Below are 27,326 nucleotides of genomic sequence, written 5' to 3'. Positions count from 1 at the left end.
TTTCCTTTCCTTTCCTTTCTTCTTTCCTTCTTTCCTTACTTTCTTCTTTCCTTCTTTCCTTCCTCTCTCCCTCCTCTCATCTCTTCTTCCTTCCTTCATTCCTCTCTCTTCTTCTTTCCTTACCTTCCTTCTTCTAATCAATATTGTTTATTGGTTCCAAGGCAGAAGAGTGGTAAAGACTAGGCAGTGGTGGTTAAGTGACTTGCCCAGGGTCATACAACTAGGGAGTGTTTGAGGCTAGATTTGAATCTAAGATTCCCTGTCTCTAGGCCTGGCTCTCTACCCACTGAGCTACCTAGCTTCCCCATTAATTAATTTTTCAGCTCAAAATAACTTAGAAGACTGGCATGAGGGATCTAGTGCATTGGGGTAGGGGTGGAGCACAAAACACTGTACCATAATAGTCCCTACTGTAATAACAAGGCTCTCAAAACTCTCAGCCACAGATGGTAAGCTGAGAGGGGTCAGACAATTGCTTACAAGATTCAAATGGTGTCTTTGCTGGATCTGGATGTAAAACTCTTGTTGCATTGTCCATACACAGATCCAGGTAGCAGTCCTGGGGTGAGATTTCAGGGTGAGGAGTGTAAGAGGGAGATTTCAGGTATTTTATAGGTATATATTTAAAGTGTGGCCGCCAGGAATCAACAATTCAGATTGATTCCATAATTAAATAGACCCAAGTCAGGATCGGATTTAAGATAAAAGGTAGGAAAATAGAGAGAGGGAGAGACTAGTCCAGGCCTGCAGAGGCCTGGATGGAGAGAGAAAGTTAAAAGGCTAATTAAACTAGGCTACAAGTCATAAGACCTTAGCAATCAGAGAGGCTATAAGCCTACTTAAGGCAGAGTTTGGAAACGCCAAGGTAGGCCCAAGGAAGTCAGTCTAACTTACCCACGTGACAATTCAGAGTAGAAGCATTCTGAGGTCTCAGACGAGAACCTTCACCACCAAGTTCAAAGCGGGAACTGCCTCCACAGGAAGTAGCCAACATACTTAAAGAGATCATGTCTCTTGTCACTTCCCGTGGGTCCACCTCTAATTCAAGTGGACAAATGGCAGCCTCTACACTGATTTGGACTGCCCAAAGGGCCGTCCCTTGTTCTTGATTTGTTACTTATTGTCACGTGTGGGTAACTCATCTCCCCTCCCACTAAGGCAGGTGGGGATGATATCTCGGGTAAGTAGAGTTTTGACTATGAATGGGATTGATCAAATTCCATTTGCACAGGAGGGCACTAGCACACACTAGCACTTGTGGACACAAGGGAGTAGGGGACCCTGGACACTTTACTAAGGGGTAAAAGAGTGCTTGTAGTTTCTCACAGACAAGAGTACAGACCTGGAGAGTATTAAATATACCTCTCCTTTTCATGCCACCTTGGAAGAATTGAAAGCAGATAGATCCCCAGAGCCAGCTCAGAAGGCAGCTACACTAAGAACCTGAAGCTCTGAACAGTGCTCCCTTTACCATTGTTACAGAGTCCAACATTAATAGTTTTTTAAATTAAAAGAAAAGAAAAAAGCCTGGAAAATGAGGAAACAACAAGAAAAGAGACTCAAAATAGAAAGTTATTCTTGTGACAGGAGAGACCAAAACACAAACTCAGAAAAACACAGCAATACTGCTGCATCCAAAGTCTCTAAGAAAAATATGATTTTCTCTCAAGTACAAAAAGAATTAATGGAGAAGGTAAAAAAGATTTAAAAAAATCAAATGAAAGTTAGAAGAAAATTGGGCAAAGAAATGAGAGTGGTACAGAAAAATCATGAAAAAGAGAGTCAACATCTTGGTAAGAAGGCACAAAAATACTGAAGAAATTAATATCTAAAAAAACAGAATAGGTCAATTGATAAAAGAGGCACAAAATTCAATGAAGAAAAGAACTTCTTAAAAGGCAGAATTGGCTATATGGAAAAAGAGGTATACAGATTCACTGAGCAAAAAAAATTGGTTAAATGGAAAAGGAGGTGCAAAATCTCACTCAAGATAATCATCTCTTAAAAATTAGAATTGGGCAATTGGAAGCTAATGACCCCATGAGACATCAAGAAACAATCAAAGAGGGGCAGCTGGGTAGCTCAGTGGATTGAGAGTCAGGCCTAGGGACGGGAGGTCCTAGGTTCAAATCTGGCCTCAGACACTTCCCAGCTGTGTGACCCTGGGCAAGTCACTTGACCCCCATTGCCCACCCTTACCACTCTTCCACCAAGGAGCCAATATACAGAAGTTAAGGGTTTAAAAAAAGAAACAGTCAAAGAAAGTCAAAAGAATGAAAAATAGAAGAAAATGTGAGATATCTCCTTGGAAAAATAACTGACCCAGAAAATAAATCCAGAAGAGATTATCTAAGAATTATTAGACTACCTGAAAGCCATAATCCACAAAAGGGCTAAGACATTATCTTTCAAGAAGTTCTCAAGGAAAATTGTCCTGATATTCTGGAACCAGAGGTTCAAAATAGAAAGAACCCACCAATCACTTCCTAAAAGATATCTCAAAAGAATAACCCCCAGGGATATTATAGCCAAATTCCAGAACTCCCAGGTCAAGGAGAAAATATCGCAAGCAGTCAAAGAGAAATAATTCAAGTATTGTGGAGACACAGTCAGGATAACTCAAGATTTATCAGTATCTATATTAAAGGATCTGAGGGCCTGGAATGTGATATTCCATGGGGCAAAGGAATTAGGACTTCAATCAAGAATCACTCAGCAAAACTGAGCATAATCCTTCAGGGGGAAAAATGGGTATTTAATGAAATGGAAGACTTTCATTCTTGCAAAAAAAGATCAGAGTTGAATGGAAAATTTGACTATCAAATATAAGATTTAAGAGAAGCATAAAAAGGTAAACAGGAAAGAGAAATCCAAAGACATTCAATAAGGTTAAACTGTGTATATCCCTACATGAGGAGATGATTCCTTTAACTCCAAAGAACCTTATCATTAGTAGGGCAGTTAGTAGGAATATACATGGACAGTAGGCAAGGGTGTGAGTTGAATATGATAGAATTATATTAAAAAATAAAGTTAACAAGCTAGGACACTCCTCAAGGACTTATGTGAAAGAATGCTATCCACAATGAAAGAAAAAACTATGGTAGCAGAAATGCAAAAGAAAAACATATGATATCACTTATCAAATATATATGTACATGTATATATATATATATATGCATGTGATTTGGGGTTTAGGCTTTAAAAGATTGCTCTATAGCAAAAATGCATAATATGAAAATAGGTATGAATTAATAACATTTGTATAACCCAGTGGAATTGCTTGTCAGATTTAGTAGGGGGGAGGGCAGAGGGAAGAGAAAGAAAACAAATCATGTAAACATGAAAAAATATTTAAAAATAAATAAAATTAAGGCATAAGAAAGAATAATTCATTGGGAGGAGGAAGAATGAAAAATAGAATGTAGTAAATTATTGCAAATAAAAGAGGCATGAGAGAGCTTTTATAGTGCAGGGGGAGATGAGGAAGGTGGGGAGGGGAATACATGAACCTTACTCTCATCAGAATTGGTTCAATGATGGGAGAATATACAGAATCAATAGGGTATAGAAATATATCTGATCCTACAGGAAAAGTAGGAGGGGAAAGGGATAAGAAGTAGAGATGATAGAAAAGAACAAATTGGGAGAGGTGGTGGTCAGAAACTAAACATAGGAAAATAGGATGGTGAGCAATACACAGAAATCATAATGGTATAATTTTTTAACAAGTCTGTCTAACAAAGTCCTCTTTTTTAAGTATATAGAGAAATTAGTCAAACATATAAGAATACAAGTCATTCCCCAATGAATAAATGGTTCAAGGATATGGATAGACTATTCTCAAAGTCCAAGTCCAGGATGGCTAGCTGTAACAGGGAAAATATTCTATTTTCTAGAAGGCAAATGATGAACAATATCTAGGAATATTTTTTATTATTATTATTTTTAAAACCCTTACCTTCCATCTTGGAGTCAATACTGTGTATTGGCTCCAAGGCAGAAGAGTGGTAGGGGTAGGCAATGGGGGTCAAGTGTCTTGCCCAGGGTCACACAGCTGGGAAGTGTCTGAGGCCAGATTTGAACCCAGGACCTCCCGTCTCTAGGCCTGGTTCGCAATCCACTGAGCTACCCAGCTGCCCCAAATATCTAGGAATCTTTAATAATGTAGGAATTAGGAATCCAGACTAGGAGGTGGAGGAATAAAGGGTCAGAGACCTAGACAGAGGATCTGGACATTAAGGATCAAGTCTAAGGGTAAAGTTTAAGCCATAAATTCAGGACACCAGCTGCAAAAGTGGTAGATGTTATTGAATTAAATACTGTATGAGTGATGCTCCACCTCCACAAGATAACTCTTGCCAGTGTGCAATACTGATTTCAGACTGAAGAGAGACTTGAATAAAAAGGAGAAGGCAAATAGGAATTTCCTACTAGAAGAGAAAGGAGAGCAGGGGAAAAAGTTTTCTGTCCTGATGAATGAAAAGAAACAGTTTCTTAGGAAATTAATAGAGAAATTCAATGGACATTGTTGTCACTTCTGTCATACATTTATGGAGGAAGGATCACTTATCTGGGCTGAAAGAGACATGAATTCTAGTCCTGATTTTTTTCCAGAATTTGCTGTTTCATTTGGAGCAGCTCATTATTCTTCTCTGGTCTTCAGTTTCCTCCTCTGTTAAATGATTGGATGGCTGGAGTAAGTGGACTCTAAAGTTCCTTCCAGCTCTGTCATTCCATGCTCTAGAACAAGGTTTCTTAACCTGTTGTGTATGTTGGACCCTTGCAACTGTTCATTAGAGCCTGTGGTCTCCTCAAAATCATGTTTTAAAAGTCATATAATAAAATGTATAAGTACAGAAAAGGCATAAATCATATTGAGATGTGATTGTCGATTTTTTTAAAGGTCATAGATCCTAGATTAAGAACCTATGATCTAGAACATTGTGTAACATTGTATGCTCTATATAAATGCCCTTCCACCTCTGAACTCAATGTTCTAAAGTCCTTTCCTTTTCTGACTTCCAATTTTTTGAGCATGTCATAGAGTATGGGGCCAATTAATTTAACATCACAGAAGGCAGAGTCTAATGGGCAAAATTGTCAAGTAGGCAAAGATTGTCATCAGTGCTCATACCATTTCAGCTCTTTTCTCCCTTGTGCCATATCTCTTCTCCTGGGCTATCTCCCTTGCAAATATATCCTTCCTCTCCCCATCCAAATCTGCTTCAAACCAGATCTCAGTTGTAAAATAGCTGACAAACAAATTTATACTATGGTATCAACTACTGATAGCTGGTCAGTAAAAGTAATGAAAAGTGCCTAATTATATTATTCTTTCTCTGGATCATTGTATTGCTGAAAATAGCTGTCTTTCACAGTTGATCATCATACAGTATTGCTGTTATTGTGCAGAATGTTCTCCTGGTCCTGCTTACTTCATTCACTCTGTGTCAGTTCATGTAGGTCTTTCCAGGTTTTTCTCAAATCATCCTGCTCATCATTTCTTACAGCATGATAGTATTCCATCATAATCATATCCCACAATTTGTTCAATAATTCCCCAAGTGAGGAGCATCCCCTCAATTTCCTATCCTTTGCCACTTCAAAAAGAATTGTTATCAATATTTTGTATAAATAGGTCCTTTTCCCTTTTTTGGCTCTCTTTGAAATACAGATCTACTAATTCATCTTCTCATTTTCTTAAGAAAGAGAGGCTAACTTGAAATTGAAGGACTAGTTTCCTGGGTCAGCAAGTCTTTATAATTTCCATGGACTATTTTCCCTAAGGGGAAGGAAGCATTTCATATGGGCTGTGATGTCGTGAAAATAACAGTCAGAAAATTGTGAAGGGCATTATTCTGTCAGTGGTGGGTCCCTGTGCTAAAAATGGTGCTCCAGATCTATGCATTAACTGTTCCTGCCACTTTGGATAGTACTTTGGGATGCTACTGTCCCAAGGAGAGCATATCACATCTGTGTAGACAGTTGCTTATATTATGCCCCTTCAGAAAAATATAGAAAACCTAGAAAGGTGGGAAGCCAGGACTTTGAACATCCCATCACCCCTTCCTTATGTCATATGGAAAACTGTTCCCATGTTCCTCAGTGCTCAATTTAATGTCTCTGAATCTACCATATGCCACTGAAAAATGATGGGGTGTGGTGGTGGGGGATAGTCTCACAATCACCAGCAACCATCTGTTGCTTGGTCCCTTTTTATATGTCCTTATAAGCAATCCCCACCCTATAGAGTAGAACTTTCCAATGACATGTCCACAGCTGTCAAGCTTCATGCTTGGGCACTTTTCTTCCTCTGCTATAGCAGCTAACACCCCACATCCACACCTGCTCTCAGCTGTTAACAGCAACTATATGAATGTAACTCCAAACCATAGGGCACAGCTTGCATTTTCTTTCTCCATGCAGGCTCCCCTCTTTTAGATTAAATATCAGGATGATATTTCTTTCTTTCCTCCTTTGAGCAAATTTAAGAGTTGGGCTCCATTTCTTCCATCATCAAAAAAAGGGTCTCAGCAGGGTCTTTGTTCCTTATCAGTGGCAATGCCAGTCAGGCTGAAAACATGCCCCTGGAATTTCCTTTCCTCTCTGTATCCTCCATTCGAACTTTCCGAAATAGAAGGGAGCTAGTATTGGCCTGCCAAATAAGGCACCTCTACCATATTCAAGTGGTAAATAATGATAGAATTGACCTCAGGATGGGAGGATCGGTCTGGTAATAGTGTCAAAGAACAAAAACTTCTATTATCACGAAGGTGATTGAGGGCCGCAAGACTGACCTTTCCTTAGCCTCTGGATATTGTATTATTAAAGACCTCCTAAGTGATGACTTTGCCCAGGTGAAATATTGTTATTACTTTCAGTGGGGACTTTTCCCCCCCAAATAATATTCTCCATCCTTTTATTCTCTTTTGTATTAAATCTAAGAGGCAAACCAACAACAAAAAAAGGACAGACGTGATGAAATGCTACGTGACAGCACACATGCAGAGCTAATGATATGTTTTCAGGGGAAAAAAAGTCTCAGTACATATCCCCAGAAATATGACTGAAACTCTTTTTAAAGGCTGGGAGGAGGATGCTGGAAAGTAAATAATGGCTCTTATGGGATATTACAGTTGAGCTGGTTTTTCATGCAATACCTGAAGTAGACTCAGGTCTCCTGTGTGCCAAGCTCTATGCTAGGTGCTCGAAATACAAAACCAAAAATGAGATAGTTTCTGCCCTCAAAGAGCTTACATTCTCTTATGGTAAAAACTGGGGGTTAAATTAAATATTTATCTGGGTTCAGAAGGGTGAGTAGGAGACAGGAATGGACAATAGGTGGGGACTTAACAAGCTGGGGAAATTGGGTTTGGCAGTTTGGGAAATGGCAGGTGACAGGAGTGACTGTTGGGCCTTAACTGCCACACTGATCCTCCTAGCCAGGGAATCTGTGAAACCAAAAAGTGACAGGGTAGTACAAGGACACAAGAATTATAAACATAGGGTTTTAATAATAATTGAGGGTCAGGGATAATGGGTAAAGGTCACACTGAATCTAATCACGAGGGACCACAAAAGGCTGGGAGAATGGGTTAAAGCCTACACTAAACAAATCAGACTTTTACAGACTAGAAGGGAAAATGGGTCTCTCACAAAATCATGTCTTCTTCAGCTCCTCTTGATGGCACAGGAAACAGGCCCACAGAAAGGTAAATCCAGGAAATGCTAATCAAGGAGCTTGTCTCAGACTGGGATGTCCACCACCCCAGCTAGATCTTCTTGCTCACTTGATCTTCCCTGGCAGGTCTTCCCTCTCAGTGATAACTCCACATTCCTTGAGCTCCTCACTGGGCAGGTAAAGGCATCCACACCCTCTCCCTTTCCCAGTTTGACCAGAGACCTCAAGGGCAAACAGTTTTTTCCCTTCATTCTATTTAGAATGTCCCTGGCTGACAGCCAAGGCTTTTTCCCTTAGTCTGTCTGCTAAGTCTGCTTTCCTACTTTTAAAGCCTGTACTGTTTACAATTCTTCCAAAGGAGACAAAGCATACCTATATATACATGTATACAGAAAATAGAGAGAAAGAAATGCTTACACAAAAGAGAATTTTTTTCCTGGGTGGGCCCTATCAAGTGGGAGATTAGGGAAGGTGGCATGTAGAAGGTTATCACCAAGCTGAGATTTGAAGGAATTTAGCCAATCCCACAATCAGTCAGCACACCTTTGTTAAGTACCAGGCATTGCAGTAGATGCTGGGGATACAAAGACAGAAGTGAAAATGATAGTTGCCCTCCAAGAACTTCCAATCTAGCCATTGTGTCAATTTCATATAGCATTTAACTTCTACTTTCCTTTGCATTTTCCTCAATAAATTCTTCAAGAATTCTTGGGCCAAGGTACTTTTGTGATAAGAGCACTAATCTAACACCTTCCCCCATTCAAGTCAGGCTACTTTTCCCTTAAAAATGGTACTGAGGCAGGCCTTGACATTTGGTTCTCTCAGGGATCTAAACGGTAAAGATGTTGATGTTACTTCCTCATTGCTCAAATATACAAGGAACTCCAGGGGTTCTTTGATAATTGCCTAGAGGATCACAATGGGCAATTGAGGCCAGGGACTTTCTCTTAACCTGAAACAAATTGAAGCCTCCTCAGTGCCAATCCTTGTGGAATATCCTTTTCCTGCTATGGCTAAGTCACTTTTTGTTAACTGTTGAATGAGCTTCGAGGGTCTCATTTAATTCTAGTATTGATGCTAAACTATCAGGGAATTGATTTGAGTCAAGCCCATATGAAAACAGGATCTATGTACTTATCTTTTTTGTGGGTTGTAGGGTCTTTTTAAAATTTTGTGTGTGTGGAACTTGGTGCTGAAGGATCTCGGGTGAGACCTCAGGCTGCTTCCACTCTGAATTGTCACGTGGTGCTACAACTGTGACCTGTTCTTCGTGCAAGAAGAAACAAGTTCGGTTCAGCTTCAGCAAGGGGAGAGCGGAAACCAACATGATACAGTACAATACCAGTGCAAGGAGCAATGGAACGAATTCAGCACAATAAGGTTCAGCCTCTGTGGGAGACGGTGGAATCCAATGTGATTCCACACAAGGAGTATCTGGGCAGAACTGTGTAGAGTGCTTAATCCTGGACCCAGAGATAGCCAAGCCAACCTCAGGCATGGAATAGACCATAGTACATCAGGACTGTATTCCCTTCACCCTACGAATAAAGCTGAGCTTTAACATATAGGATAAAATCACAAAAAAGGAATTGTACACAAAAACTGCTGGGAAAACTGGAAAATATTACAGCAGAAACTAGACACAGATTAAAACCTTGTGCCATATACCAAGGTAAAGTCAAAATGGATACATGATTTAGAAATGAAAGACAAACCATAAACAGATTAAAGGAACATGGAAAACCTGTCAGATTTATGGATAAGAGAAGATATGTCTAAACAAGACATAGAGAATGCTCTGAATAACTGACTACATTAAATTAAAAAGGGTTTGCAGAAACAAAACCAATGCAACCAAGATTAGAAGGCAAACAACAAACTGGGGGAAAATATTTTATAGCAAGTGTCTCTAACAAAAACCTCATTTTGCAAATATATAGAGAACTGAGTCAAATTTGTAAGAATACAAAGCATTCCCCAACTGATAAAGGTCAAAGGATATGAATAGTTGAAGAAATTAAAATTATCTTCAGTCATATGACAAAAATGCTCCATATCACTATTAGAGAAATGCAGAATGAAACAACTCTGAGGTACCATCGGGCTCCTCCCTACCTATCAGGCTGGCTAATATGACAAAAAAGAATAATGATAAATGTTGGAGAAAATGTGGAAAAATATGCTGTTGATGGAGCTGTGAACTGATACAACTATTCTGGACTATGCTCAAAAGACCATCAAACTGTGCATTTCCTTAGACCCAGCTATCTCACTACTAGGTCTGTATCACCAAGAGATCAAGGATGCGGGGAAAGGACCTCCATGTACAAAAATATTTATAGTAATTCTTTTTGTGGTGGCAAAGAACTGGAAACTGAAGGGCTATCCATCAATTGGGAAATGACTAAACAAGTTGTGGAATACATTCCATTGTAATGGAATACTACTGTGCTGTAAGACATAAAAAACAAGATGATCACAAAAATACTTTAAAAGACTTGTATGAAATGATGCAAAGTGGAATGAGAAGAATCAGGAGAACATTTACACTGCAACACCAATAATGCACAATGTGAATTAACTAAATGAACAACGTGTTAAGTCAATTGTGAATAACTTTATCAGCAGTGCAAAGATCCAGGATGACTCCAAGGGACTTATGAAGAAAAAGTTTCTCTACTGAGATAGTAGGAACTGAGCAAGTTTGACTGCAGACTGAAGCATGTCATTATCTTTTTTCCTCTATGAATTTTTCTCTAGTGTTAAGTGATATGTTTCTTCTTTCAATACATGATGAATATGTATTGTATAATAACATATGTACAACCTATATCATATTGCCTGCTGTCTTGGGAGGAGGGATGGGATAAAGGGAAAGGATGTGGATCACAAAATGTCAGAAAAAGATTATTGAAAATTGTATCAACCTGGAAAAAAACAAAAAACTTTATATATACATATATATGTAGATATATATGTAGAAAAAAAATTTGTGTGTGTATAAAATTTTTACTAGACTGCAAGGATGAAGGCAGGGCCACTTTTATTGTTATTTTTCTTAATACTATTTGAATTAGTATTAACTCTAATAAAATAATGATCTTTGTATCTTTTGAGTACCTCTTTTTCACATGATAAAGAAACTGAGGCCTAGAGAGGAGAAGGGATTAATTAAAAGTCACACAGCTTAAAGAGTGGCAAAGTAGGGATTGGGATCAAGGATTTCTGATATCTAGATCAGTGCTCTGTGTACTACCTCATGTTCTAGTAGGCACTTAATGAATCTTTATTAAAGGAAGAGAGGAAGTGAGGAGAGAAAGGAAGTGAAAAGAGGAAGGAAGAAAGCCTCCAGCCTACTTGCATTCACTCTTTCCTTGAGAAAGAAACTAACAAGGGAGATTTTGGCTGTATTTGGGTGACACAAAAACTGAGTGTGGGGAAGTGGGAAAAAATCTGGTAGATCAGTTCCTTGGCATTTATGAAGCCTAGAAACCTTCCAGCTGTTTGAATCAGATCAATAGATGTTATAGATGTTAGCCTGATTTGTTGTGCAGAGACCGTCCTTGGTATTTGACAAGGGCCTCCCCCCAGTAGCCCAATAGAAGTTGAATTGTTTGAGTCATCCCAAATAGACCAAAATGAAAATGGGCAAAAAACCCAAAAACTCGTTGTGGCTTATTCAGGTAAAAGATTCTGTTCCCATATGGGAGCAACCCTGAAAAAAACTCCAGAGTGAGAGGCTCATTTCAAGGGTTGATCACTTGTCAGCTGGAGCTCTTTATTGCTATTGAGATTTCAAGGCAGAACAAGAGCTAATAGTCTCTTTGGTAGTTATCTTGGGGTAGGTGTGACTTAAGGGTCAGAGATAAATAAAGATGATCACCATCTGTGTATCCAGTCACGGCACAGTCCCTCAACTCAGCAAGTCCTATTATGCCCATCCAACAGGATCTTATTACAGGTCAATAAATAACGGACCAGAGATATTATGGCTGCTGCCTCGAGGCAAAAGGCCAAGAGCACAGGTGCACTCAATTGGGTTGTGATGCTTGTATTTGCCTTAAAGTTTGCATCTACCCAATCATCATTTGTTCTCAGAGCCAGTTGGAGGTCCCTTTTCATAGTGGCGTCCTCAATCTACTTTCACAAGGGGCTCTTCGGGTGTTTAATGAGCTCACTACAGTGGTCTCCTGGGAGGCTGTAGCAATAAAGTTTAAAAAGGGGGACTCATGAATCATGTGCTTCATTCACAGGCTTCAGTTTTCCCCAAAGTGTTAGCCGTAGGAAGCTAATTAATGGGCACTTCATCAATCATCCCTGTAGGCACACCACGGCTTGCTTGCCTGTAGGGAGGGAAAACCCAGGTAGAAGGATGGTGGAGGCTACTATATTCCTGTGCCTCTATAGCTACTTCTAAATCCTACAGTCAGGAGCTGGCAGACTCCTTAGAGATCTCTTAATTTTATAAAGGAGGAGGCAGAGAGGCAGAGACCCAGAGAGCAGAAGGGACTCAGCCAAGGTCATACATCTACTAAGGGATGGAGCTGAGATTTAAAACTCAGTTTCTTTTATTTCAAACCATACTTCTTTCTCTTTTGCATGAATAAACAAAATGGCTGCTATGCTTTATGCTATTTTATGTGCTTTTATGAAGGCATACAGCAGCCAAAAGGGTCCAAAAAGGAGAAAGGGAAATGCTGAGAAGAATGTTGTTTTTGTCCCCATTGTTATCAAAGCTGTATTTGTGAATGTGCCTACATTAAGCAGTTATACATGAAAAACTGGAAATACAAAGACAAAAACAATAGTGCTCCTGTCCACAAGCTTATAGTCTATTGGAATTGTTTGTAGGGGAATACTGAAAACAAGAAGCACATGGAGAAGTATATACAGAATAAATTTAGAAACATTGGGGGTGGAGTGGATCACTATCCATTAAGGAAATCAGAAAATGCCAATGTAAGGAGGGCACTTGAAATGACTCTTGGCTGAGGATAGCATTTTTCATTATGAGTCCTTTGAAGTTATCTTGCAACCTTGCATTGCTCATAATACTTTAGTGCTTCACAGTAGATCATTATACAATATTTCTGTTACTGTGCTCTCCTGGTTCTGTTCACTTCACTTTGCATCAGTTTATATATGTCTTTCCAGGTTTTTTGAACTCATTTTGTTTGTCATTTCTTATGATGCTATTAGTATTCTATTACAACCATATAATACAACTTGTTTAGCCATTCCCCAATTGATGGATGTCCCCTCCATTTCCAATTTTTTATCACTACTAAAAAAGAGCTGCTGTAAATACTTTTGTACAAGTAGGTCCTGTTCCCTGAAATGATGTGTTCTTTTTCTTAAAAAATTAAACCCTTACCTTCTCTCTTAGAATCAATACTGTGCTTTGGTTCCGAGGCAGAAAAGTGGTAGGGGTTAAGCAATAGGGGTTAAGTGACTTGCCCAGGGTCACACAGCTAGGAAGTGTCTGAGGCCAGATTTGAACCTAGGATCTCCCATATCTGAAATGATGTGTTCTTAAAGAAAACGGATGGAGAGCTTTTTCTATTAAAAGAAGGGGATATGTGGTAGAAGAGAAAAAACACAACTGCCGTACCATTCTAATGGCTATTGTAGAGCTTGAAATACAATAAAATATTCATATCTTTTTATAATAAACTTCTCCCTAACCATTCCTCTGACTTCTTTGTTGGAGAATAGAAGTGTCACACAGACACAGAAGGGAAGGAGAAACATGGCTATACATGTATGTGGTTTGGATCCTCAAGTAGTGCATCCTCTTCATTGGCCATTAGACAAAGAACTCAGTTTAAAGTACCAAAAATTAAACTTGTCTTTTTTAGATGATATAAAAAGTGTGGGATCTAGCAGTGTTTACTTTTTTTACATTAAAGAAAGCATTGAAAACAGAGTTAATGCCATTTAACTGGAGAATGACTAAATCAATGTCATGGATTACTATGCTATAAGATGAATAAAGAGAAGCGTGCAAAGACTTATATTATACATGGAGAGTGAAGTAAACAGAGGCATGAAAACTATGGAATGACTCCAACAATGTTAATGGAAAGAACAACTGCCTCAAAGCAACAGAAGGCGAGTGTTGCAAAATTATGATAAATAAGCTTAGAACCAAAGAGGAATTAGGAGAAGGCCCTTCCCCTAACTCCTTGGCAAAAGTGGGAGCTCCATGGGAGTGGACCATTATGTAGTTTTTCAGATTTTTTTCAATGTATTAATTGATTTTACAGATTGGTTTTTCTTCTTCCTCTTTTTCTTTATAAAAAATATTCTTTGTTATATACGATGGCTCTTGGGAAGGCGAGGAAGGAGAAGCTGCTGGAAAAATATATGAAAAGTTAAAAAATGCTTCTAATAGGATAAAAAAATGTGACCTAAGTAGCTTCTGTACCAACCACCCCTTCTACCACCTCCACCATAACTACATAAGTATAATTGGACTCTATAGGACTGGGGAGAGTTTTATATTTTGTTTGTTGTTTGTTTCATGGTATGCCACATATGATATGCATTGTATGTCACTTATTAGTAGCCAGCTTGTTAGCCTTTTTTAAATAGTTAGGTTCATCCTTCCAGTGTGGAAGGAGAAATTCTGCTATATCTGTTTCATTTCATATTTATTTGCTGCTTTTCTACCCACTTCATCTATAGGAACTCCCAGAATGATTTGGCTTAGTTGGGCATCAGGCGAAACTTAATTTGTTTGCTCATAGCAATAAGAATTTACATTTCTTTAACATCTAAAGGTTTTCAAAGCTATTTCCTCACTCTACCTGTGTTAGGTAGGTAGTACAAGTACTAGCACCCACATGTTACAGATTGGCAAATAAAGTTTAGAGAGGGGAAGTGGTTATACTTCCTGGTTATACAATTGTTACTTCTTGTGACAGGAGATTTCAATCCAAGTTTCTTGATTCCAAATCATTTTCTTTAACTTCATCTACCTGAATTACATCATATGGCGTCTTTGAGTCAAATGGGGATCCTTAAAATGTTGTCCTATGTAGGCAAATTAAAGAAGGGAATGTTCTTTCTAACTAAAATGTACCCATGCTGAACAGGAGAAAGACTTCACTGGAGCTATTACCAAATCACAGAACCTCAGAGTAAAATGGAGGATCAGAAGCCATCAATTCTAACCTTTACTGTAACAAGAATCCTTGTAACATTCCTGATGAGTACCATCCAGCATTTGCCTGAAGACCTCTAATGAAGGGGAATCCATTCTCTGCTAAGATAGCCCACACAACTATTAGGTGATTCATCATTATGAAGCTTTTCTTAACAATTATATCCCAATTTCCTTTCAACCTGCTACTGACCTTGTCTATCCCCACAGTTGGTTCAATGGTTTTGATTGAATAGATGGGTCAGTTCAGCCGAATACCCTTTAATTCAATCAAACAACCCATCTGTGGAGTTAACCTACCAATAAATTCAATCAATTTGTCAATTTAGCCAAACAGCCAGGATTTGTCAATATGTTCACATTGCCTAGAGTCTTACAAATCTAATTTTAAAAAGGGCCTTCAACTGAAAATAGAGGACAAGGGAGAAAACTGCCTATTTATGTCCACCAACCTAGACACCTGAGAGAACAGTGATAATATCTCATAGCATTCAGAAGAAGAATTACAGTAGTCACCCAGAAGTTCACAGGAGATGAAATCCAAGGAGCTGGTAGTAAAACTCATGGCCTTGTATGCCATCTCAGAAAATCACAAAGTTTCAGCAATAACCAAAGTAAATTAGAGATCCTAATTCAAAGAGGCAAATTTGACTTCAATGGTCACTGGGATATGGTAAGGTGAAGCCCATGGCTGGAATATGGCTGTGGATAGGTATCGCTCATTCAGAAGAAATAGAGTAAGTAAAAGGATGGTTGTAATCGGGTCTTTAAAATCTTTCCTGAATTGCTTTTGCCAGTCAGTAGTCACTTTCTTCTCTCCACTGAGAGAAAATGAGTATAAAGGCTCCTAGATCTAGAGCTAGAAGTGTTCTCAGAGGCCATGTAGTATAATCCCCTCAATATTACAGAGGAGAAAAAAGATACATGGAGGGGAAGTGTTTTATTCAAGGTCCGATGTAACATCATATTTATACCTACAGTTGGATGGGATCCCAGAGATCATTTAATCCAACTCCCTTTTTCTTACAGAGGAAGAGAAACTAAGACCTGGAGATGGGGAGTAATTTACCCAATGTCACACTTAGTATCTCAATCTAGAGCTGAGACGGACCTCTTAAGCCATCTAGTCTAATTCCCTCATTTTACAGAGTGAGGTAACTGAGGTCCAGGGAGGGGAAGGGACTTGGCCAGAGTCACATAGCTTATAAGTGTGAAAGATAGAATATGAACCCTGGGCTTCTTGATTCCAAGTTTATCACTCTCCCTTGCTGCCTTAATGGAAGTGACTTGTTTAGAAAAAACAAAAACAAACAAAAAACTGGCCTTTGTTTTGTTTTATGACTTGCCCAGTGATGCTACTTCATCCTTGTTGCTAGGAGAATAGATTTAGCTTGTGAACTTCTGCTTATCTGTGTATCTCTGTCAGGCAGAGGGACTTTTGGACGTTCCAGCAGTTGGTTTGGAGGGATGTAGCTGTAGGTGCTCATTGGGCTCTTTCTATCATTGTGCCAGCCTTCTTATGTTTCTGAAACCGTATCTTTACCTCTAGAGGAAAAAGTTCCCAGGGGCCATCTATAGAACTAAGGGCTTTGTTAAAAAAAATCAAGCCATTCCCCAAGGGACAAGAATAGGTAGTTTTCAGATAAAGAAATCAAAACTATCAATAAGCGCATGAAAAAAGTGTTCTAAATCTCTTATAATTAGAGAAATGTAAATCAAAACAACTCTGAAGTACCACCTCACACCTAGCAGATTGGTCAATATGACAGCAAAGGAAAGTGATAAATGTTGGAGGGGATGTGGGCAAAATTGGGACACTAATGCATTGCTGGTGGAGTTGTGAATTGATGCAACCATTCTGGATGGCAATTTGGAACTATGCCCAAAGGGCTTTATTTTTTTTATTAGACATTTATTAATATTCGTTTTTAATCTGTTTACATACTTTATGCCCCTACTTTCCCCTTCACCCCCCCCCCCGCTCTCCCCCACCCATGGCCAATGCACATTTCCACTGGTTGTAACATGTGTCCTTGTTCAGGGTCTATTTCCCATTCATGTCCGCCTCAGCCCATGCATTCAAGCAATTGTTTATCTTATATGTTTCCTCTCCTGCAGTCCTTCCTCTGAAGGTGGGTAGCATCTTTACCATAAATCCCTCAGCACTGTCTTGTGTCATTGCAGTGCTGCTGGCACAGGAGCCCATTACATTTGATTTTACCATAGTATATCAGTCTCTGTGTACAATGTTCTTCTGGCTCTGCTCCTTTCGCTCTGCATCACTTCCTGGAGGTCTCTCCAATTTGCATGGAATTCCTCCATTTTATTATTCCTTTTAGCACAATAGTATTCCATCACCCGCATATACCACAATTTGTTCAGCCATTCCCCAATTGAAGGACATCCCCTCATTTTCCAGTTTTTTGCCACTACAAAAAGTGCAGCTATAAATATTTTCGTACACGTCTGTTTATCTATGATCTGTTTGGGGTACAAACCCAGCAATGGTATGGCTGGATCAAAGGGCAGGCATTCTTTTATAGCCCCAAAGGGCTTTAAAAGAACACATTCCCTATGATTCAGCAATACCACTACTAGGTTTGTACTCTAAAGAGATAATAATGAAAAATGTTTGTTCAAAAATATTCATAACTGTGCTCTTTGTGGTGGCGAAAAAAATTGGAAGAGGAGGGGTGTCCCTTGATTGCGGAATGGCTGAACAAATTGTGGTATATGTTGGTGATGGAATACTATTGTGCTGTAAGGAATGATGAACTGGAAGATTTCTATATAAACTGGAAGAACCTCCAGGAACTGATGCAGAGTGAAATGAGCAGAACCAAGAGAACATTATACACAGAAAGTGAAACAGTGTGGAAAAATACAATGTAATGGACTTTGCTAATACAAGAAAATCCCAAAGGATTTATGAGAAAGAATACTATCCTCATTGAGAGAAAGAACTATGGGAGCAGAAACAGAATAAAAACAAATGACTATCATTTCTTTATATGGATATATGATTGGGGGTTTTGGTTTTAAAATATCCCTCTATTGCAAAAATGAATAATCTAGAAATAAGTATAAGTGACAACATTTGTATAACCCAGTGGAAGTGCTTATTGGATCCAGGAGGGGGGAGGGAAGGGGGGAAGGAAAGAAAATGAAATATGTAAACATGGAAAAATATTTAAAAATTAAAAATTAAAAAACCCTAACTATTGGTATTGCTAGAAATAGCCATTGTGTTTACCATCTCAGCCACATTTCAGTTACTAAGAGAGTGGAGATTGGGGATTGGTGGGAGGTAGGGGAAGATGAAGTTAAACCTGGCAATCCACTAGTGACACATCTGACTTTTTTGTGCTGTAGTGTCCTTCTCATGAAGACTGTCCCAGGTTCCACTTGTGCTAAAGAAGTCCTCTAGAAATTTCAACACCCGTTAGAGTAATGGGAATTAGCTTGTACAGGAAAATCTGATAGTGAAGCAGGATCTGTAGGATGATATTTTTCTGAAGGTATTTTCTCTTCCCGCTCTTTTTAGTATATTTGGCATGGTTTGTTTGAGCCAAAAGAGAAAAAATAGACTATAGAAATCAGGCTCTTTATATAACTAGTGTGGCATAGTGGAAAGAGCGCTGGACTTGAAATCCAAGGATTTGAGTTCAAGATTAATCTAGAATTTACTGGGTCAAAGCACTACGACCCTGTGCCTCAGGTTCCTTATATGTAAAATAAAATGAATAATATTTGTACCTTGTACACAACAGGGAGGAAGGAAGCCAATCTTCCACCACTTCTCTGTATGACCTAAGTTAAGACATTTCTCCTTTTAAAACCCATTTCTTTTTTTTTTTCTTTTTTCCTTTTTTTTTTTTTTACTTCGGTGTATTGTCTCATAGGTGGAAGAGTGGTAAGGGTGGGCAATGGGGGTCAAGTGACTTGCCCAGGGTCCCACAGCTTCTTTTTTTTTAAATTAACAAGCTCTTTTTTCTTTCTCATCTTCCCTGATACCCTAGGAAAAATAAAAAAAAAAAAAGAAAAAAAGTTGACAATTACAAATATGCTCAAGCAAAAGAAATTGCCAGGTTGACCATGTCCAAAAATATATGTATTTGTATTGAGTCCACTGGGAGGGGGTAACATGGCATATCATTGTCCTTTGGAATCATGGTTGGTCACTGAATGGATCTGCATCAAATCTGCTGACACTTAAGTCTTTCAAAGTTGTTTTCTTAATGTTGTTATTGTATAAATTATTCCCCTCATTACTTCCTCATCTTCATCTTCTGGATTTTCTCACTTGCTTTGGGTCTCAGGTAAAATCCCATCTTTTGTAAGAAGTCTTTCTTAATCTCTTTTAATACTAGTAGTGCCTTCCTTCTAAGATTATCTGCAATCTATCCTATATATTTTTTTTATCTATACATAGTTGTTTACATGTTATCTCCTTCAATATATGAGCTCTATGAGAGCAGTTAGTGCTTTTTTTTATGAGGGAGGGGTAAGGGGTTTTTCTTTTATCCCCATTGTTTAATACAGTTTTTGGCACATAGGAAGTGCTTGATTTTTACTTCTTGATTTGATTCTCTGAAACCATTCCTTTCCTCGTCTCTTATGGAACATAGTTTTTAATTTCATTCATGTACGATAATTTGTACAGCCAGTCCTTTGCCACTACATAAAGAGCTGTTATATTTTGTACATATGGGCACTTTTCTTCTTTTTTGATGTTTTGGGGTTCAGGCATAGGATTATATTGTTAGGACAATGGATACACGCAGTTTAGGGAATTTTTGAGTATAGTTCCATATTACTTCCCAGGAAGTATTGTTGGTAGAACTATGAATTGGTCAAGCCATTCTGGAAAGCAATATAAAACCATGCTCGAAAAGTCCCTAAACTGTTTTCCCACAGCTTCTCCAACATATGTCATTTTCCTTATTTGTCATCTTTGCCGATTGAATGGGTGTAAGATGGAAACTTAAAGTTGATTTAATTTGTATTTCTCAAATTATTAGTGATTTAGATCCTCCCCCCTCCCCATGGCTATCAATAGCTTGGATTTCTTCCTATGAAAACTGCCTATTTATTGGGGAATGGCTCTTATTCTTATAAATTCAAAGAAGATCTTTATATATTTTAAATAAAACCTTTACAAGAGAAACTGTCTCAATTAACCATTTCCTCTCTAATTTTAGCTATGTTGGTTTTATTTATACAAAAACTTGTTAATTTTGTATATCTAAATTGTCCATTCTGTGACCTTCTCCATGCCCTGTGTGGGCATATTCTTCCTTGCTCTTCTAATTTATGATATGATCTTTTGTATCTTAAGTCACATATGCTTTTTGGAGCTTATCTTGCTATATGGTATGAAGTGGTGTTCTCAGCCTAAATTGTGCTGAATTATTTTCCAGTTTCCCAGCAGCTTTTGTCAAATGTTAGTGAGTCCTTATACAAGAAACCAGGGTAGAACACAAAACTACTTGCTTCATTTTCTTCAGTATGTTACATAACTAATTTGTTGCACTGATCAATCTCTATTTTTTATTAGTACCAAATCATTTTAGTGATTACGGCTTTGCAGTATATTTTGAGATCTAAAAATACCACTTTTTTCATTATTTTCCTTGAGATTCTTGACCATTGTTCCCTTGAGGTGAATTTTGTTATTATTTTTTCTAGCTCTAAAAGGTCATCTTTTGGTAGTTTGATTAATATAGCATTTAATAAGTAAATTAATTTTGGTAGTATTGCCACTTTTATTATATTGGTAGTGCCAACCCATAGGCAATTAATATTTCTATAATTATTTAGGACTGTTTCTTTAAGGAGTATTTTAGTTTGTGCTATATCTGCCATGAAAGTTAGACTGCCACTTCCTTTGTGCATTTTACAGTGATTTTGAATGGAATATATTTCAGCAGGATTTTGTTGGTGTTACACAAAAATGCTAATGATTTATATGGATTTATTTTATTTAATGGAACTTTGCTGATGTTATTATTTCATTTACATTTTTGTTGACCCTCTAGGGTTCTCTAAGTATGCCATCATATTATCAGCAAAAAGCAATAATTTTGTGTCATCTTTGCCTATGCATATTCTCCAAATTTATTTTTCTTTTCTTACTCTTTACAGCCAATATTTTCAGGCAACTAGGTGGCACAATAGATAGAATACTAGACTTGTAATCAGGAAACTGAGTTCAAATCTAGCTATGTGACCTTGGGCAAATTACAACTTCTTTTTGCCTTAGTTTCCTAATCTGTCAAATGGGGGTAAAATGACATTTACCTCACAGGTTTTTAGGAGGATCAAATCTGATCAACTGTATCTAATACTTTGCAAACCTTAAACGTATTATGTAAATGCTAGTTATAGTAGCACTGATGATGGGCATTCTTTTTTTTACCTCTGATTTTATTTGAAAGGCCTCTAGTTAATATTTGTTACATAAAATGCTATTTTTTGGTTTCACCTAATGCTATATACCATGTTAACAAAAGATCTATTTATTCTTGTGTTTTCTAGCATTTTTCTTAAATAGAAATAGATTTGTATTTTGTCAAACACCTTTTTTTGCATTATATTGACATAACCATATGATTTTGTTATTCTTGCTATTAATGTGGTCTATTGTTTATAGTTTTCCAAATAAAAAATCCCCTGTACTCCTGGTTCAAGTCCAACTTAGTCATAATGACTGATATTACTATAGCCTATTTTTTCCTATTTTAATTTTTTTGCAATGATATTCACTAGAGATTTTAGTCTAAAATTTTCCCTTTCCTTTTTGACTCTTTTATGTATCACAACCCTATATGAATCATATAAGTAATTTGATACTATCTTGTATTTTTCTATTTTTTCAAATAGCTTATATAATATCTGAATTAATTTTTCCTTGAAGGTTTGACAGAATTTGCTATAAATCCATCTAGTCCCAAGTTTTATTTTTTAATTATTTATTTATTTATTTTTTTTACTTTGGGAGATCACTTATGGCTTTTTCAGTGTCTTTTTCTAAGAATAGGTTATTTAAATTCTCTATCTCTTCTTATGTAAATCTGGGTGTTTACATTTTAAAAATATTCATCCATTTAATTTAAATTGTAGGTTTTATTGGCATATAATTAGGCAAAATAATTTCCTAATAATTCTTTTTATTATTTCTTAATTTGTATTGAATTTGCCTTTTTCAATTTTGATACTGATTTGGTTTTTCTCTTCATTTTTAAAAAATCAAACTAGTTATTGATTTATCTATTGTATTGCTTTAAAAAATCCTAGTTTCATTAGTTTTATACTTTCAAATCAATGTTTTTAATCTCATTTGATTTTCAGAATTTCTTTTTTGATACTTAATTGGAATTTTAAAATGCAGTGGTTTTCTAGGTTTATTTTTTAATTGCATGGCCAATTCATTGATTGATTCTTCTTCTCTTTCACTGATTAACATTTAGAGATATAAATTTCTGCCTAAGGACCTTTTTGGTTGCATCCACAAAATTCTGGTCTGTTATCTCATTGTTTTCAGTATCTTTAATGAAATTATCTTTTCTTCCTATGATTTATTTTTTGACTAATCCATTCTTTAGGATTAAGTCATTTATTCTCCCATTAATTTTAAATGTTTTCTTCGATGGCCCTTTATTCAGTATAATTTTTTTCATCATAGTAAAGGATGCTTTCAATATTTCTGCTTTTCTACATTTTGGCAAGGTTTTTATGCTCTAAAACATGTTAAGTTTCTGTTAAGATGCCATGTATAGCTTAGAAATATATTTTCTCTATTCTTTTCTCATTCAGTAATTGCCAGAGATCTAACATATCTGACTTCTCCCAAATTCTATTTAGGTCTTTACCTTTTTTCTTTCAAAAAGATTTTTCTAGATATGAAAGGGGCTATATTGATATTATGGTTTTACTGTAACTTGTTTGGATCCATAATAGCTCTTTATAATGGGTAATGGGTATTACCTTCTTCCCCCTCATTCTTTCTTTCATCCTTGTTTCCTGAATTAAGGCTTTATTTTAGGGTCAGGCTCTGTGCATTTCTGGAGAAAATGTTGGGGCTTTGCCTGGTGCTATTCTATATTATCTAGAGTTCTTCTACTGTATTTTTCCACATACTGAACACTATGTTTTTCAAGGATCTCAGGGACATCTCAGATCAAGAAGCTAAACCGGACCTTAAGCAGGAGATGCTAAGCAGTATGATTTAAGGTGCTCTCATCAGTACCTTTCTGATCTGAACTTTGCAGCTTCTGGACCCTGAACTGGGTCTGCATGACACAACTGTAGTTGTATCTCCAGTAGACAAGACAGTTGCTAATCCCAGACCCAAATGCTCTAGACCAGTGGTTCCCAAACTTTTTTGGCCTACTGCCCCCTTTCCAGAAAAAATATTACTTAGCACCCTGGAAATTAATTTTTTTTAAATTTTAATAGCAATTAATAGGAAAGATAAATGCACCTGTGGCCATCACTGCCTCCCTGGATCACTGCAGCACCCACCAGGGGGCGGTAGTGCCCACTTTGGGAATCATTGTTCTAGGGTTTCAGAGTGACAGAACTGCAGGCTTGCCCCTAGTCAGTAGCACCTGCTCTATTCACTTTCTCTTGGGTCTAGTACAGGTACCTGGTCAGAGCAAAATAGGCCTATCTCTGATCTGTGACTGTGACTGTGACTGTGAATTGAATCTGTAGTCTTGAACAGGATAAATGACTCTCTGTGGTTTCACCTCAGATTTCTAAATCTCTACTAAGTCTCATGCTCTTCCTTGTTTTTTGTTGGAGTAGTGGTGGAAGAGCTTGGTTGCCCTGCTTCTTTCTTTTCTGCTACCTTGGCTTTTGACCTTGTGTGCCTTTGTTTTGTTCTCTGTAAAATGAAGGGATTGGACTAGATAATTGCTAAGGCCTCTTCTGCTCTATAATTCTTTAAATCTATGAAATTGCATTTAGTAACTTGAGAGAAAGAGCATCCATAGAATCAGAGACAGAGCTGGATGGATCTTCATGGATCATCTAGTCCAATAGGGTCAAATTCAAATAGAAGTAAGTCTATATGTATGGGCAAATCCATACCTAAGGATTGCCGCAGGCCACACATTGGGTTTAGTTTCAAATTGTAATGTTATCTGTGTTTTGTTGTATTCTTATGTATTTTGTTAAATATTTTCCAATTACATTTTGATGTGGTTCAGGCTACACTCAGGAGTGTTGAGGTCCATATGTGACCTATGTGTTTGACACCTCTGGTCTAGTCTAATCTTCTGATTTTACTCAAGAGGAAACTGAGACCCAGAGAGGTGTAGGGATTTGTCCAAGGCCCCAATGATAGGAAGTAGAAGATACAAGATTCAAACCAGGATCTTTTGATTGACAGACAGTTCCATTGCATTGTACTGTCTCTCCAAGAAAGAGATCAGTGGACAAAAGTCTGTTGAGTGCCTACCACCTGCAATTGTCTATACATTCATCTGGGGTGGGAAGTGGGGAGCCAAGAAGACCTTGATTATGATCTCTGCCCTCAAGAAGCTGACAAATCTGTGTTTATCACAGTTCAAAAAACTAAAGTTTCTCAAGTTGAAATTCCCCTTTGAATGGGCTTATTGTTGTTGTTCTTGTGTCTGAATGGGCTCCCAATTTTTGGGGTTCAGTGAAGGAAGTCTTGCCTGTTTGGGCCTTCAGTTTTAGCCATCCATCCTGGATGTCCCTGGAGCCCCAGAAACCCCATGGCCCAACCCAATCCAGCACCCAGGCAGCCATCTTCAGGCCTTCCCAAGCTGGGCTGGAGAAGGCACAGCCCTATTTTCGCAGTTATTGTTCATCTTCTACTTTCCAAGCTCCCCCACATTTCTTGAATCCCACTGTGAATGAGCTAAAGCTTAAAAATTGTGGGGAAAATTCCTTGCAAAGTGGAGCAACATCCTCCCTCTGCTGCCATGGACATAAGGGACCTCGGCTTCCCAGTGAGTGAAAGCTGCCTGGCGCCAAGCTCTAGCAAGGTCGTGGAATCCCGAGGATGAAGGTCGTTTGGTCTGTCACCTTCCTTCCACTTCTAGGTAATGAAATATCACTTAGCAAGCACAGACTGCAACATAGCACACCGAGAAGCAGAGGGTGATGCAATAACTCCTCCAGGTTTTATTGCATGCGGGGCTGGATTAGTTAGCTCAGCTGGCTAGAGCACAGTGCTAAAGAGGCTAAGGTTACAGATCTCATCTCCCCTGGGCTCAGGTTCCTTTGCTTGCGTTCCATCCCCTCTTTTCTGTTGCTAATCCAGGAAGGGAGGTAGGGCAGCTGAGCTGGGGGACTGGGGAGGCAGCAGCGCTGATCAATAGCTCCCAAGAGGTCATCCTCCTCCCTCTCGCATCCTAGCCAGGACACAAAGCAGGGCAGGGGATGCGGAAAGACTTGCCGCTGGGCTTCGTGGGACTAGCCTTCCTTGCGCTGCTCCCATGGAACCTCACAGTCCTCAGAGGAGGAAGAGATCAGGAAAGCTAGAGCCTTGGCATTGCGGAGCGCTGTAGCTGGGAGGAGAGAGACTCCTTTTGTTGCCAGTGGAGCAGAATGGAAGGAGTGTTGGATTTGCAATCCACATAGCTGGGTTCCAGCCTCCAGAGGCTCCGATGACAGTTACCGCATCTGTCAAACACAATGGCTACCAGGCAGTCGGGGCACTGCCTGCATCCAGTTGGGAAGGAGGATGCTTTTCCTCCATGTCTCTCATTTTGTTCTTTCTGTTCTGGGCCTGTTCCCAGGGGGGATCTTGCACACAGGGCCATGCTGCCGAGCTGTCCAAAGCCTTGTACTACCTAAATCACAGGCAGGAAGGAGGATGTTTTTCCTTTGTGTCTAAGTTCACTCTGTTCTGTGCTTGCTCCTGGCGAACCCAGTGTGCCAGTCCGTGCTGCTGAGCTGTCCAAGGTCTTATGAAAAGAGAAGGCCAGAAGGCCTGGCCTGCGACAAATCTGTATCCCAATGTCAGCAAATGCTGGATCCTTCCTTTTCCCTGAGACGCTGTTGGTGGGAGGACCTTGACATGAGGCCCGAGGCTGTACAAGGTCACTAATCCAACACGGGCTGGCATAGAAACACATGCTGTTGGGTATAAATTAGATCGACTGGGAAACATTAAAAGGCCAAAGAAAGTTCTCTGGAAGATGACGAGGAGTCAGGTGAGACATTAGCGTTTATGTTTGGGTTAGAGGATTAGCTCAGGTTTTTAGTAGGATGATCATGGAACTTCTTGGCTCTGTACTTTCCACAAACCGTGCCATGGAGAGGTTAGGTACTAGAGAGACTTGGCAGTGGCTCCTGATATAGATCAGGTGATGAAGCATGAACTGTTTGACCAAGAGACTGCTTGGCAAGCCAGGTCTACAGTGCAAGCTCATTGTTTATCCCCTGATTAATTTCATTTATCAAGCATTTATTAAGCCTCTATTGTGTGCCAGGGCCGTGCTAAGCACTCAGAATACAAAGACAAAAACAAAAACAAAATGAAGCCTGGCCTCAAGGATCTTATACCCTACAGAGGTATAGCACTTACACAGATAAATAAAAACAAAACACATCAGAAGTAATGCAAATTATCTTGGGGTATGGAGCAACTAATTTTAGCTAAAAGTATGGTTCTCTTCTTGGGCTGAAGTGATGAGGTCTATTTGTAGGCTCCTGAAAAGTGCCCTGGTGAGTACTATAATGGCAGATCACAGAAGGAGCAGAGTCCAGCCCTCTCCCTCATTTTGCAAATGGGAAAACTGAGGCTTTTAGAGGTAAGGTGACTGGTTCAGGATCACACAGTGCCCAAAGTCTCAGAAGCAGGAGTCAAAACCATGTTCTCAGAGTGCAAAATCCAACCCTTTTCCTACTGTGCCAAGGGAGTAGCTCAGTCACAGCAAAATAATCGGGTTCTCAAGGGAAGGAAATGCCTTCACCTGGGCATGGTTTAGAAGAATCTGCTGGTTCCCCATCAGTCCCTTCCTTTGCATTCACAGACAGATGACAAGTACACTGGGCAGTGTGGCCTGGTCAGATCATGGATAGTTTGTGTCTTCAGATTCAGGTAGCCTTTTTCTTTTCTTCCCACCAGCTTCGAGGATCTGGTTTGCAAAGCCAGCAGCTTCCAGGATCTGGTTTGCAAAGCCAGCAGCTGCTGTTGTCAGCCATGCTACTTTCACTTCACTTGGGTATTATATGGAAATGACTGTTGAGGATGTAGGTACACTTAGAACACAGAAATAAATCAAGGGCTCTTTTTGGGCTTATAAAACAAGATTGTAATTTCCTCTCGCAGTCAACACAAGCAGAGCCAAAGTAAATGGCAAGTTGGTGAAGAAGCTGAGACACCCTTTGCTGGATCTTCATGAAGAGTGCTTTAAGCCTTGGCTGCCTTCATTGGTCTGGCCTTGCCTCATCAGGTCACCTCACACCTTCCAGAGAATGACCTTGAACTTTCACAGG

At 38.8% G+C, this 27,326-nt stretch overlaps 1 protein-coding gene across 1 annotated transcript in view; it reads right to left on the bottom strand.

The window, feature by feature from the left end:
* LOC123253483 (peptidyl-prolyl cis-trans isomerase A-like) overlaps positions 1-25,645 on the bottom strand; it is a 64,495-nt gene extending 38,850 nt beyond the window's left edge. Inside the window, exons 1-2 of the mRNA XM_044682668.1 lie at positions 25,501-25,645; positions 25,112-25,234 (exon numbers count right to left, since the gene is read on the bottom strand). Of these exons, the coding sequence (XP_044538603.1) occupies positions 25,112-25,234; positions 25,501-25,645 (268 nt within the window). The remainder of the gene's footprint in view (positions 1-25,111; positions 25,235-25,500) is intronic.
* Positions 25,646-27,326: the final 1,681 nt, after the last annotated feature.

This window comes from Gracilinanus agilis, chromosome X, assembly GCF_016433145.1.
Source record: "Gracilinanus agilis isolate LMUSP501 chromosome X, AgileGrace, whole genome shotgun sequence".
NCBI classification, from domain to species: domain Eukaryota; kingdom Metazoa; phylum Chordata; class Mammalia; order Didelphimorphia; family Didelphidae; genus Gracilinanus; species Gracilinanus agilis.
The sequence above is the reverse complement of the archived record's forward strand: the minus strand, read 5'-3'. Positions and strand labels throughout refer to the sequence as shown.